Below are 13734 nucleotides of genomic sequence, written 5' to 3'. Positions count from 1 at the left end.
ATCCTTCCTTCCTTCCTTCCTTCCTTCCTTCCTTCCTTCCTTCCTTCCTTCCTTCCTTCCTTCTGTTGTTTTTGTCAAGCATTTTGTTACACCAAGACAAGGAAGTACCCAAGATTCTCAGTCTCCTATGTCACTGGGATCACAGGTCCATGTCACCAGGCTCAATTTCCTATTTTTATCTCAGTCTTCTTCCTCAGTGTCTCTTGCCCTGACTGGTTCGATTTTGACCCCATTTTTAAGTGTTTGTATCTTGTCTCAGTAAGCAGCCCTGAGTAGTGTAAACCCCTACCCATGTCCACAACTGTTTTCAAATTGGCTGTAGTTCTAGCCAGTGCCTGCTGCTTCCTTGGAACCTTGCTTGTTCTCAAAACATCACATGCTCCCTTCTTTCCCATTTTCCCAGGCCTGCTGACACAACTCAGGCCTTCGGCTGGTTGGCAATTTGTCTTCATTACTATCTCGGGGTCAAGGGTGTCTTGTCTCCTAATTTTGTTACATACTACTCATGGGAGTTTGGTTATGCAATGTACTGTTTTTGGTGTGCAGATTTGGAAACATCTCAAATCCCCTCCTCCATACAGCTTTGTATTTTACCCACAAATCTTTGATTCCTTTCAGGAGTTATGCTTTCTCCATGGCTCTGTATCATTGTGGCTGGGCATTAGTTGATAGAAAAGAAATGAGACCCAGCAATGTACTGTCTGTGTGCCCTTGGGTGTGTTTATTTGGGGTGTGTTTATTTCAGGTAGTGGCTGCTGTGGCCAGTATTGCCATGTACCTGGGAGGGTGTACCCTAAAACTCATTGTTGTGACTAGAAATACTTTTCTCACGGGAAGTTTTTCATTTGGTTTGTGGCGTGGGCACTGTTTGCAGAATGTCTCTGCTTTCAGGTATATTTTTGTCTCTCTGAGTGACTACAAGATTGCTAATCATCACTGGAGAGGTTAGTCTGTCTGCAGTATGTTTTTCTCCGGAATCCACAGCTGTTCTCATCTAGAAAAAGAGAATGTCTCTGGAGTGTTTGTCATTCAGCTTGTTTTACTTGTCAGTAACAGCTAGGTATGTCTTATATTATTTTTATATCAGGGTTCTTTAATAATTTAATGTTGTCACCTATAAACTATTTTGGTAACGTGGAACAATAGTGTGGAATCACCTTCAAATAAAAACCATTTTCAATTAACATTAAATTGACTTATTCTACCTTTCACGTTTGCCATGAATTGTCATAACAGTAGAAAAATGAAGTTTGTGCAACAAAACTTATCTGATTTCACTTTAGTGTATATGTTACCCTACGCTTCCCATTTAACAGCAAGATCTTCAAGTTCAGAACCAGAGCTATAGTCAAACACACAAGCTAATATTTAAACATTTTTTTCCATGTGAGGTACAGACTAATCTGTGACGTGAAAGACTGTAAATTAACTTTAATGTCCAGATGTACCAATGCAAAACGGATGGAGTGATGGATGCTGGGGGTTGGTGGAAGCTGGAGTCAGCTATAGAGAGTAAACGTCAAGCACTCCTTAATCACCATGTAGATAACTGATGTGCATGTCTGCTTGGTTCAGTGTAAGGGATACGTATGCAAAATCCTATTGATTTCATGTGATTCATGCATTTCAAAGGTATTTATAAACTTCTTAGTGAATTACCTTAAGATAAATATGAACTTCCTGCTTATACCCAGGAAAACCCAAGAAAAGTTTACAAGAATGAGCAGCCAAGCCTTTCATATAAAAAATATATATATACTTTATTTTCAACTAGAAAGGTGCAAACATGTAACTTTTGGTCACACTCTCAACAAATAAACTGTCCCCCAAACCTGTCATAGTCAAAGAAGCAGCAAACACTTCCTCGTGGAAATCTGACCAGTTACCCTGAGCTGGCCATTTCTTATTAAAGGCCATTTGTTCACCAAGAGTGATGTTACCACATTTCCGCCTAGAAATCTGACTTTCAATATGTTGCTTTACCATCTACACACCATTTGTTCTGACAGACAGTCACTCAGGTTGCTATTTCCACTGCAGTATCTCCTTTGTTTTGAATCACAGACAAGCTTTATGTCTTACTATGGTGTTTGGAGTTTGAGGCTCTCAGTTTAAAATCCCAAAAGCACTTAAAACAAAAACAATAGGCACAAACAACTTTAAATTAACTTAGATAACTGTACAAATATATATATATCCACAATATTTACAGTATCAATAAAAATCTGGCTTGTTACAGGCAAATTCACTTGCCACAAGCTGTCCAGTCTAATAGACAAGGTTCTGACTCCTGACAAGTGTCATTGGAGTCAGAATGTCAGAGCTGAAACTGCTGTTCTTAGTTAAAGAACAGCTGGACCCAGCCTCATCTCGTGGAGGACACATGCTCTTGCTAGAGCAAGTCTGTCTGCAAGCATGCTATAATTTCCCTCCTCTGTTACACTCCAAGAAGTAGGCACATTCCTGCTTTTAAAATGACCTCAGATAGTGCCTGTCTTTCTCCTGGCGTCTCCACTGTTCCAGGAGACTCACCTCAGAGTGTGGTCTGGCACTGTGCGATAATGAACAACTGTAAAGTCTATACTGTCTCGAAACCAGTGTCTGAGATTGACAGACTATTTGTATGACAATGACATAACGGTCTCACTTTGATGGGATGTTTTCTCCCACAGCAGTTAGAAACACAGATTTAAATTAATGTGCTACTGTAATCATTTTTACAGAAGAAAATGAGATGTAACTCAGTTCAAGTTATAGTCTAATGAGTTCGTGACCCTTACTCCCTGGCTTTACGCCATGTCTCCATACATCTTCCTGTAGTACAGGGACTCAAAGATGTCATTGTCCCCAGGACAGTTGTAATGGCAGGCACAGGTCTTGATGAACATCATGTTCTTTTTCATGATCTCACCATCGGGGCATTTGAACTCCACCGGCAGTGTGGTGGTTCTGTGTGGTGTGCAGCAGCGGCCATCCGTGCACACCCCGCAGAACTTAGCCCGGTAGGTCTTCACGCTGGTGCAGCCAGAAAGCTCAAACTTGACAGGCTTGGCAATTTTAGGGGTCCGGATACACTTTTTGCCCTTCTAAGGAAGACAAGAAGAGAAACAGCAATTACTACAATGGGAGTGGCCTTCCTCAACCCTCTGTAGACTGGCTCTATGTCATCTGACTTGTGTTTATATTCTGAGGGGAGAGGCTGGTAGTTTCATTTGCCAGTTTTCCAAAATTAGCCATGGCCTCGTTTGGAGTGTCTTGAATTAACTAACACCATGGGGAATTTTGTAGTGGAAAACTGGCAGCTGCCGTTACAGCATCTCTCATTCTATCCAGACAGCTCCATGGTTAGATATTTCTGGAGACAACAGGCCTATAATAACATGGGAGGTGAGACGGCCAGCTTTGGCTCTCTTCCCTGTCATTCTATAAAAATGAGTGTCTAGTGGTAGAGTATGTACCTTAATGTTTTCCTCCAGGTCAGCTTCACAGGGCCTGACCATGCAGAGGCGACTCTGCTTCTCCAGTCTGCAGAAGGTATTGTCATTGGTAACCCGGGTGGAGATGCCCATCCCACAGGTTTTAGAACAGGCGCTCCACTCTGTGGTCTGGACCAGGCAGTTGGCTCGCATCATAGTTGGGTCTGGGCCAAATGTGTCTTCCAGTCTGTAGGCTGTGAGAGAAGAACACATAAGCACAAGGTAAAACATCTGGAAAGGACAATTTCCCCTTAACTTAGTGTACTTGGGTACTGGCCCTGAAGTTGGGGAGGATGAATAACAGTAACTTAGATGAAGACAACTCACCAGCTAGGGCAGGGCCAACCACTGTGCGGTCCTTGGGCTCGTCACACACCCACTCCTCACAGCATTTCCCGGGCAGCTTGACTCTTCTCGGGAAGGGGCAATCAGGGCTGGGCAGTCGCACGTCCATGCTGCACAGTGGCACGCAGCCCACGGCCCCATCCAGACAAGTGCATTGGTATTTGCAGCTGCTTTGGAAGGACTCACCGCTGCGGTACACGGACCCACCGAAGACACAGGGTGCACCATCTTTGGCTGCAGGAGAGGAAGATAAAGATGTAGAGGTCAGATAAAGGGTCCAGGGGATCAGAACAACTATATGTCAAGGTGGTGAGCTAGGATCAGGACTGCAGGGGGCCGGTTGGAAGCAGCTGCAGACAAGGGCTTTTCTTCTTCTAGAGAGCATCACGCTGGACTTGAGAGAGGTGGTGGTCCAACACCAAAGAGTGAGGGCTCGGCACAGGGGGCTGGATGGGGGCTGCGGGTCTTACCAGTGCACACGCCGATCTTGCGGTTGGCGGGGGAGCCGAAGTCGCAGAAGAGGCCCTTGTGTGGGTCGCAAGGTTCACGCTCCGTGCACAGTTCTCCCAGCTGCTTGGCGCAAACGCGGCAGCAGCCGCAGCCGTCCAGCACCAGGCTCACGCCGGCGGGGCAGCTCTGCGCCACTTCGGCTGCGCACTGACACTGCGCGCTGCAGTCCTGGCTGGTGGCAGGCTGCGGAGAGAAAGGGGAGGGCGGTCAGTCTGAAATCGCAGCTCACTCTGCCCTCCCTCAATCCCTTCCGTCAGTCCCGGAGCTTACCCGGGTGCAGAGGGCGAAGAGTACCAAGGCGAGGCTGATGGGACCCGCGACGGAGACGAGCATGGTCGGGGCGCGGCGGGAGGACCCAACGCAGAGCGGGATGCAGAGGCGACTAGGGGCGCGGCCGGAGCGGACTCGGACTCGGGGCGGAGGTTGGTGTCTGGACGCTCCAGGCGGTGGCGTCTGGGGTTGTCGGCTGGGCTGGGGCTGCTGCCGTCTGGAGGAGGTAGGTCTCCTGGGGTCGGAGCTGGAGAGGATCTGGCTGAGTCTTCTAGGAGAGAAGAGCTGTGTGAGGCTGGGCGGGCGGCGCTGGCTTTTATATGCTCCCGGCGGCCGGCTCGCCAAAGAACTGAATGGAGTCCTACACAAACAGGGACATTCCTCGCATTCCTCCCCACCTTCCTGCCTCATCAACTCACACCGGATTGATCCTGACCCCTTGACACTCCACATTCCTCCGTCTGAAAAAGCTGGCACACTTTAGCTCGCTAGGAAAAAAAAAAGGCGCTGTGTTGCCAGCACAACTCCAAGAAGTAAAACTTTCTCCGTATCCTCATCGCACCCCCTCCTGATGAAATATAACTTAGAAATACACGAACAACGATTATTTCTCGTATCTTTTTTTTTTTTCTTAAAAATCGCTTTGCCAGTACTGGCTACTGATATAAAAGTTTCTCAAGACTTAAGTAGCTAAAGAGGCAAATACCATGGGCCCCTAAAAATCTAAAAATATTTCTTTTTCATTGTTTTGGATTTTTTTTTTCTTTACAGGACTGTAGTCTCTTAGTGTTCTACTGAGAGAAGAAGGGTGCTTATAGCCATTTGAAATACCCCTCCCCGCCCAAAATGCCTATGTATAAACTCTGTATCTGAAATACAGGCATTTGATCTTTGGTCACTGGAGATAATCGTTTTTGATGGCTGAAAGATATGAAAGCCAGGGCTCTTGGTAAGGATGTAGGTTCCTAGGGAGATTTTCAGCCCTCTTTATGTAAGGACTTGTCTTCAGCTTCCAGGGAGGGAAGGGGAATGGCTGGGCATCGAGTTTCTAAAAAAATAAGTTTATGAGTTCAGACCAAAAGGTTGTGTTCCGTAGGTAAGTGTCAGAGAACATAGTGGGAGAAGAAAGAAGCAGAAGGACGGAGGCCAGTGGGGTTCAGTTGGGATATTTTAAGCATGGCTGTACTGAGGTCCAGGCTTGGATGTTTTACTTATCCTAAAACCCATAATCTAAGGATGTTGTTGGGGTTTGTTCTGTTTTGAAGTAAGGCACTTGTTTACATAACAGCAAAACCATAAACGTTTGTATCCAGTTATAACCCTGCTATAAGCTAAGCATCAGTGCATAACATGTTTTTACTGACTTCCTCAAGGTCCACAAAGAGTGATGAGGCCTCTTGCTACTCAAGCAGCTTGCAGACTGGCAGAGGGAGGTTAAGTCAAGGAAAAAACAGGTGTATTCCTAGCTTGTGTGATGATGTTAAGTGTAAACAATGTACCCTAGCTTGTCTCTGTTTCTTAACACTGCTGCTTAAACTGTGCATTCATTTAGGACCTGCGTTATTTATATTCTCTCTCTCTCCCTCTCTCCCTCTCTCCCTCTCTCCCTCTCTCCCCCTCTCCCCCTCTCCCCCTCTCCCTCTCTCCCTCTCTCCCTCTCTCTGTGTGTAGCTTCAATTCCTATTGTATGTAGAGGGATTCTGGGACCATCCCATGCTCTTCCTAATGCTACATCATTTACCACTGACCATACCCAAGAGTGGCTTCCTCTCATAGGTGGTGCTTCTGAGTATACGTTTAAGGTGATTACATCTGCAAAGACTAATTTTGGAAACAACACACTATAGATTATAACATGAAAACAGCTCATTTAAATTGGCCAGTTTTTAAATGTTTTCAATCCATCCATGGGCAATTAGCAGGGGTGGGGTGGGGGTAGGGTAGGGGAACTAACGACTTCAAGTGGCTGAGCCCATCATCTGCACACAATTGCCTTGTTAAGCCAGCTACAGGCTGTACAGTGCAGTTGCATGTCAACAGTGAACGGTGTGTGGCTTGAAGTGTGAGCAGCCTCTGGAGTGCAGGGAGAATTTCCAACATTGTTATTGAGTGTTCTTTCCAAACATTCCTCAAAGAGAAGAGGCCTGAGAGTTCCTATTTAAAGAAAGAACATTCCAAGTTATGTGAATAGCCACATGTGTATTATAGGCAACTTGGCCTCACACTTTTGCTCTTTGATGAAATGTTTTTTTTAAAGTCCAAACTGTGTGGGAAGCCACAGTGAAATCTTTCAAGTCCTAAACTCCCAATTATATCTACCAGCAATGGTCAGAAAGGTGGGATGGGTGAGGAAGGGAAGGAATGGGGAGGGTGAGCTTCATCTGAGGTGGGATGTGGGCTCTGAGGTGAGCTCTCGAGCTTGCAGTGTGATGAGGGGAGCCAGGAGAGTTGGAGCAGTCTCTGAAACCCCAAGTATACCTGAGAGCCACCAATGGCTTGCAGCATCTAGGGAGCAGGCTCAGTCCCAGGGCTAAGTGGCTGGGCTTTTTATAATTGAGTAACTTGGGCTGTGTCTTTAGAACAGCCATTCATAACGCTCAGGGACGTCACCAAGAGGAGCTGGACTCACATTTATAAAATGAAGATAAGAATTTTCAATTTCGTTGCTCTCAGTGAAGATTAACCATCTTAAACTTCTCCGGAAACAGACATTTTATGTTTTAACCTTACTTTTCACCCCTCTTTTTCCTTCCCTTGTCTCTGCCTTTCTTCCTTTGCCTTTCCCCCTCCAGTGTTCCATTTAGAGTATATTATCATCCTACCATGCTGTTACATTACAACATTAGGTTTTACTATAGAATCTGCATCTCAAATTCTCAGTAACTCCACAGTTAGTCCCAAATGGATGGTTTTAATATGAACTAAGAGGAAATTGAAATGTATTGAAATGTACAACCTATATGAAAATCTCAGAATATCCTGTGCATTTGAAATGTAGCTTGGAGCTGTATGATCAAAACACTAGAAAGGGTAAAGACAGAAGACTACCTCTACACAAATCATACAGACAAGATGGGACAGAAGGAGAAGAGTGTGTGACAGAGGACATCCAAGACATTCACAGACTAGAAAGTATGTTTTTATTATGATGCAGACCATTAAGTGCCAGGAAATCCAGAAGGAAAGACTGACACATCAGCCTTGGTTCGTGCCATGGCACCTGAATTCTTACACCCTTATAAATGACTCAGTAAATGTTTGTGTGCATCTGGGCAGTAAACTGAACGTAGCAGCTTCTTACAACTTCATCCAACTCTGCCCTAGTCCAACCTTTTTGATTGACAGCAGGTCAGAAATGGGAGAGACAAATCCTTGAAATTGTATGCAGAAGAAAAGTATTGTTTTGACTTCTAAGAGGGGGCTTAGTTACTAAGTGACTTGTGAAGAACATTTCTACCCCAACCAACCCTCCCAGTAGATGAGAAAATCACTAAGGTGGCCATTTAAGGTATGTGTGCACGCAGGTCTTTCGCTTGAGTCTTGTACAATGTTTTTTGCCCTCTCTAAAAAGGTTACTTGATCAGCTATAAGACAGAGAGAGAATCTAGCAGAACTATAGCAAAGTGGCCAGACTTATAGAGTGTTTGTGTACTTAAGGAAGGAATCTTGCAGATTTTCAGTTTTCAGTTGTAGACATTTTCTTATAAGAGAAAGCAGGAAGTCAGTGCCAGCCCTCAAAGTGGAAATCAAAAGTCCTAGAGAAACATACTGGTGGGATGTGACTCAAAGCCAAAACCCATACGCAATGCATACACTGGGCTGTCAGCCTTATAGGAAGTTGGTCCCTAGCCATATAAGGGCATCTGGAAACTGGGTGATTTGTCCTAGGATCCTTAGGGAATGGACTTCCCAGTGTTTCTGGTGTGTCCTAGGTTCAGTCAAGTAAATGAATTACACCCCTCCCCCTCCCCCCAAAAAACAGGTCAGGGGGAGTATGCCACAGTGTTTTTGAAAAATAGTAATAAATATTTTTCTGAAACCTTCAGGGACCCTGGCATGGTTTCCTGGACCTAATTGCTTCAGATGAAGTTTAAGGAGAGTGCCCTCTCACAGGGAGTTAGAAGTGGGAAGGAAGCATGGATGTTTGCTATGGAAATTACATTCATTGCTTTCCTGCTTTTTCTTCTTTTATAATGAATTCTCTAATTTTCTTAGGATATTTTGAGAGGCATTGGTCAGAAGGCAATTGCTCTGTGTGGTTTGTTTTACATTGGCCTGCTCATTTCCTTGCTTGAACTTGTAGTCTGGGGTAGAGGAGGAAAGGGAGGATACTTTGTGTCTTTATGAGGTAGACCCCACACCTTCTCTCACTAAGTTAAACTAGGCTTGTTCTCTCAGCTGACTCAGGAGCCTGTTCTGACTCTAGGCCCACGTTAACAGCAGGTGGCGCTAGAGAGCATAAGCATTTCCAGGACCCAGCTTTCTCTTAGAGGTGGCGAAGTCAAATGCTTCAAGATTCCACCTCACACCAGTCAGAATGTCCAAGATCAAAAACTCAGGTGATAGCAGATGCTGGCTAGGATGTGGAGAAGAGGAACACTCCTCCACTGTTGACGGGATTCCAAGCCGGTACAACCACTCTGGAAATCAGTCTGGCAGTTCCTCAGAAAATTGGACATAGCATTACATGAGGACCCAGCAATACCACTCCTGGGCATATACCCAGAAGATGCTCCAACATATAACAAGGACACATGGTCCACTATGTTCATAGCAGCCTTATTTATAATAGCCAGAAGCTGGAAAGAACCCAGATGTCCTTCAACAGAGGAATGGATACAGAAAATGTGGTACATTTACACAATGGAATATTACTCAGCTATTAAAAACAATGAATTCGAGAAATTCTTAGGTAAATGGATGGAACTAGAAAATATCATCTTGAGTGAGGTAACCCAATCACAAAAGAACACACATGGTATGTACTCATTAATAATTGGGTATTAGTCCAAAAGCTCGCAATATCTAAGATACAACTCACAGACCACATGAATCTCATGAAGAAGGAAGACCAAAGTGTGGGTGCTTTGGCTCTTCTTAGGAGGGGTAACAACATACTCACAGGAGCAAATATGGAGACAAAGCATGGGACAGAAACTGAAGAAGGGGCTGTCCAGAGACTGTTCCACCTGGGTATCCATCCCTTGTGCAGTCACCAAAGGTAGACGCTGATGTAGATGTCAGGAAGTGCATGCTGACAGGAGCCTGATATAGCTGTCTCCTTAGAGGTCTGCCAGAGCCTGAAATATACAGAGGCAGATGCTCACAGCTAACCATTGAGCTGATCATGGGGTTCCCAATGGAGGAGTGAGAGAGAAGACTGAAGGAGTTGAAAAGGTTTGCAGCCCCATGGGGAAAGCGCAATACCAACCAACCAGAGCTCTCAGGGTCTAAATCACCAGCCTAGGAGCACATAGAGAGAAACCCATGGGCCCAGCTGTATATGTATGGGAGAATGACATTGTCAGGCATAGGTGGGTAAGTCCTTGGTCCAGTGAAGGGTGGATGCCCCAGTGTGGGGGAAATCGTGGGTGGGGAGGTGGGAGTGGGAGGGTGGGTGGGGGCACATCCTCATAGAAGCAGGAGGAAGGGGAGTGGGATAATAAAAAATTAAATAAAACACATCTAGAATGAGGGAGGATTTGACCTTCTTTTCCAATTGAACACAGTGCGATATAAAATGTGATACATTATGTAAATCTTGAAGGGAGATACTCATTTATTAAAACGTGTACTTTGGAGAGACTAACCAATAAACGTAGGGGGAGGAAACTGAGATGGAGTATTTATTCCAAGGAACAGGAGTAAATGAAAATAATGGGAGACCAAGGATATTATGCATGAACACACCCCAGAATTTTGGTGGGGTGTGAGATAAACTTAAACAGAGCCCCATCGTTCACCTTTGGAACATATCTGTGGTCTGAGCCCTGGAGTTGCAATGCCAGGGGTCCCTGGATTAGGTACCTGTTTTATATCTGATGTTTACCAGCCCAGGGGACTCTGTGTGAATGCCTGTGGAGAGTCACGTGTTAAAAGCTGAGCACACTAAATAAGGCTTTTAGAGAAGGCATCTTATCTCCTAAATCAAGGCTGTTACCATATGTAAGGAAGAAAATTGCATTCTGCTTAGACAGGCCTATCAGATGCTAAGCAAGTGAAAGGATGCCTTGTACTTTGTTTCATTTGTTATTCAAATACAGATTTTATTTGATCAGTTTCACTAGAATACTCCTTAAAGCTCTAGGTGCCTGGAGAAGATACCACAAATTTACAAAGCCCTTTACTTAATCTTGTTAATTTAGTTTGGTTACATAGCCCACGCTGGCTACATAGCTTAGTCTGGCCTTGAACTGTTGCTTCTCTGGCTGTAGACTCCAGAAGTGCTATGGTTATTGAGAAGTCCAACACCTGGCTCTCTACATACTACCTCTTCAGCTTCATTATAACCCTAGGAGGTATTATTCTTCCTAGTTTATAGGGATGGGAATTAAGGTGTAAGGATGTTCACATAATACGGCTGTAGCTAGAGGTGGCACAGTAACGTGTGAAGTTGAATTTGGCTTTTCTAAAAACAGTACCCTTGTCTTTGCTTCCAAACTTGCCTTTCATCTCCTTCTATATACAGTGTCTGTCCTTTAGATAGTTATCTCAGATTCTTTTAAACTTTTGAAACACACATCCAGAGAGGTATGTAAAACACCTCAGGCATGCTGGCATGATACTCTGTTACTTCGGTGTGTCTGATTAAATATGAACTCAAAAGATAATGGTTACTGGCCTATATTAGAAGAGAAAGTTGGATTTAAAGATGTATTTATTTTCATTGTTACTAATTAAATTGTATGACTTTGCTATAGACAAATGTGTTGCTTCTTACCCACAGATGAACCAATGCAGCTCAACCAGAAAAAAAAAAAAAGAATTAAGATGATGGCTGGGATCCCAGAGGCTCACGTCAGGGTGTGTTCTGCTGTGACATCAGCTTTATCCCACGTTGGAAAGGTCTGTGTCCAACACTGTGCTGTCTTGTTTAGGCTGAGAATGGGACCAACCACAGACATAATAAAAAGCTCGTAAATAACCATTCACTGATAAGCTGCCCTTATGAATAAATATGAAAGGGAGTGGCAGGCTATCCACATCAAAGTATTGTACATGGTAAACATGAGCTTTTCATGAGTGGCCCTCAATAGACATGCCCCTGGATGTCCTGGATGCTACAAAGTGTATTTTATGAACTTGTCTTTGTTGAAAATGCACTTTCCTTAAATTAGGTACCTTGAATGCACTGTTGATTTGAAGCTTCTGCCCTCTCCCTCTGGGTGTGGAGTGATTGGCTTTGAACCATGTCTCGGTTCATGTTGTTAATGGAATGATCTCTGTGGTAACTGTGTGTGGCAAGGTTTGAGAGTGTCGTCTAGGAATGGCAGGCTCATAGCAAGGGAATTTTCTCAGTGACTCATGCCTGTGTGAGAAAGCTAACAACTGTAGCATTAAGTTTCATCTAATTGTGAACTTACTAACATCTGAACATATTCTACCATGAAGGTATTTCTTCCATGGATACAATAAATGCTAATTTTGGCCAAAAGGATCTCTTGGATCGTTTTCATCACTTTTTAACATGTCTATGCTGGTTTTTCTTGATTTCATTTTGCCCTGCTGTTTCCATATGTAGCTGATTCCTGAGTCTTCATTGATTGGTTTCCAACCCACTAGGTGAGCAAGCAAGCTTCCTGTCCAGCTTCAGATAGACTTTGAAGCACTCTTACTTTGCAGTAGGACTAGGTACTGCCATGGCCAAATGATCCCATTCTGGCTTTGACCAGTTTCCAGGCATGCCCCTCCCATACCGGTCAAGTATATTTTTCCTGGCCAGCTTCTGAAGTAGCTGTCAGAAGGGGGACCACAGGATGGTGGTACAGCATCTGTGTCTCATATGTTCTCATTTTACTCGCTGAAACCTGGTCTTAATCTCAAGTAGACTCCAGAGCTCCAAACCCTTATTTTTCTCATGCATTAGAGAGCCAACTTTCCAAGAAAGGAAAAAGGTCTTATGTTGAGCAGAAATGGTATCTGGAAGCCATTTTTTTTTCCTTTTTGATCCACAGTAAGTGGTAAGGGTAAGGGGAAATTTTAGGTTCTCTCTCTCTCTCTCTCTCTCTCTTTCTCTCTCTTTCTCTCTCTTTCTCTCTCCCTCTCTCTCTCTCCCTCTCCCTCTCCCTCTCTCCCCCCCTCTCTCTCTCTCTCGTGTGTGTGTGTGTGTGTGTGTGTGTGTGTGAGAGAGAGAGAGAGAGAGAGAGAGAGCGCGCAGGAGACATCAAGGTAGCAGCGATGAATTGAATCCAATGCATCACTTGGCACATCCCCTAGCAGTCTTCCCTGGCACTGGGGACCATTCTGCTTGGGTTTCCTCAGACTTACTGGCAGTGTTGGTAGAGCAAAGTATTATAGCTTTGCTCTTTGCTCTTCCTAGCTGTTCTTACTTATCCATAATTGGCCTAGAAAAGTAAAGGAGGTGAGGTAAAACATCATTAAAAGAAATAAGCTTTTATAGTCTACCTTAAAAAAAAGATGTTTAGAATAAAGCCAGAAAAAATGAAGTTGACTTATACTTAATTGAACAAGAGTCTAAAAACAATTCTTGTTTCAAATTCTAGTATGAAATTTTGTGACTTGAAAAAACTCACTCTGTAGTTTGAATCAGTTTGTTAAGTTAGCTGCCAATATAAATTAGCAAAGCCAATGTTCTCTTATTATTTCAAGTATTCTATAAGTTGAGATAATAAGAGGATTGATCTAAAATGAGAACCTAATTTGTACTTCTCTTTCCCACTGCTTCAGGAGAAACTGATATTTGTGTGTATGTGTATTATATGTGTGCTTGTGTGTATATATGTGTGATGATGTGTGTATGGCTCACAGTATATATATGTGTGATTATGTGTGTATGGCTCACAGTATATATATGTGTGATTATGTGTGTGGCTCACAGTGTATATATGTGTGATTATGTGTGTATGCTCACAGTGTATATATGTGTGATTATGTGTGTGACTCACAGTGTATA

General features: G+C 43.9%; 1 protein-coding gene across 1 annotated transcript; it reads right to left on the bottom strand.

The window, feature by feature from the left end:
* Nucleotides 1-1734: 1734 nt before the first annotated feature.
* On the bottom strand, nucleotides 1735-4946 carry Ccn2 (cellular communication network factor 2). The gene is made up of 5 exons (XM_028766443.1): nucleotides 4602-4946; nucleotides 4292-4514; nucleotides 3804-4055; nucleotides 3459-3670; nucleotides 1735-3086 (listed from the first exon to the last, which is right to left on the bottom strand). Exons 1-5 carry the CDS (start codon nucleotides 4662-4664, stop codon nucleotides 2790-2792), a joined length of 1047 nt encoding a protein of 348 aa, XP_028622276.1. The 5' UTR covers nucleotides 4665-4946; the 3' UTR covers nucleotides 1735-2789.
* Nucleotides 4947-13734: the final 8788 nt, after the last annotated feature.

Source organism: Grammomys surdaster, unplaced genomic scaffold (genome assembly GCF_004785775.1).
Source record: "Grammomys surdaster isolate TR1022 unplaced genomic scaffold, NIH_TR_1.0 168, whole genome shotgun sequence".
NCBI classification, from domain to species: domain Eukaryota; kingdom Metazoa; phylum Chordata; class Mammalia; order Rodentia; family Muridae; genus Grammomys; species Grammomys surdaster.
The sequence above is the reverse complement of the archived record's forward strand: the minus strand, read 5'-3'. Positions and strand labels throughout refer to the sequence as shown.

What these genes read in the sequence shown, in the direction of transcription:
- Ccn2 (XM_028766443.1), bottom strand. Translation starts at nt 4,664, where the DNA reads ATGCTCGTCTCCGTCGCGGGTCCCATCAGCCTCGCCTTGGTACTCTTC. An exon ending in GGTTGGCCCTGCCCTAGCTG is followed by an intron (nt 3,671 to 3,803) that starts GTGAGTTGTCTT and finishes CTTCTCTCACAG; the next exon opens with CCTACAGACTGGAAGACACA. An exon ending in ACCTGGAGGAAAACATTAAG is followed by an intron (nt 3,087 to 3,458) that starts GTACATACTCTA and finishes TGTCTTCCTTAG; the next exon opens with AAGGGCAAAAAGTGTATCCG.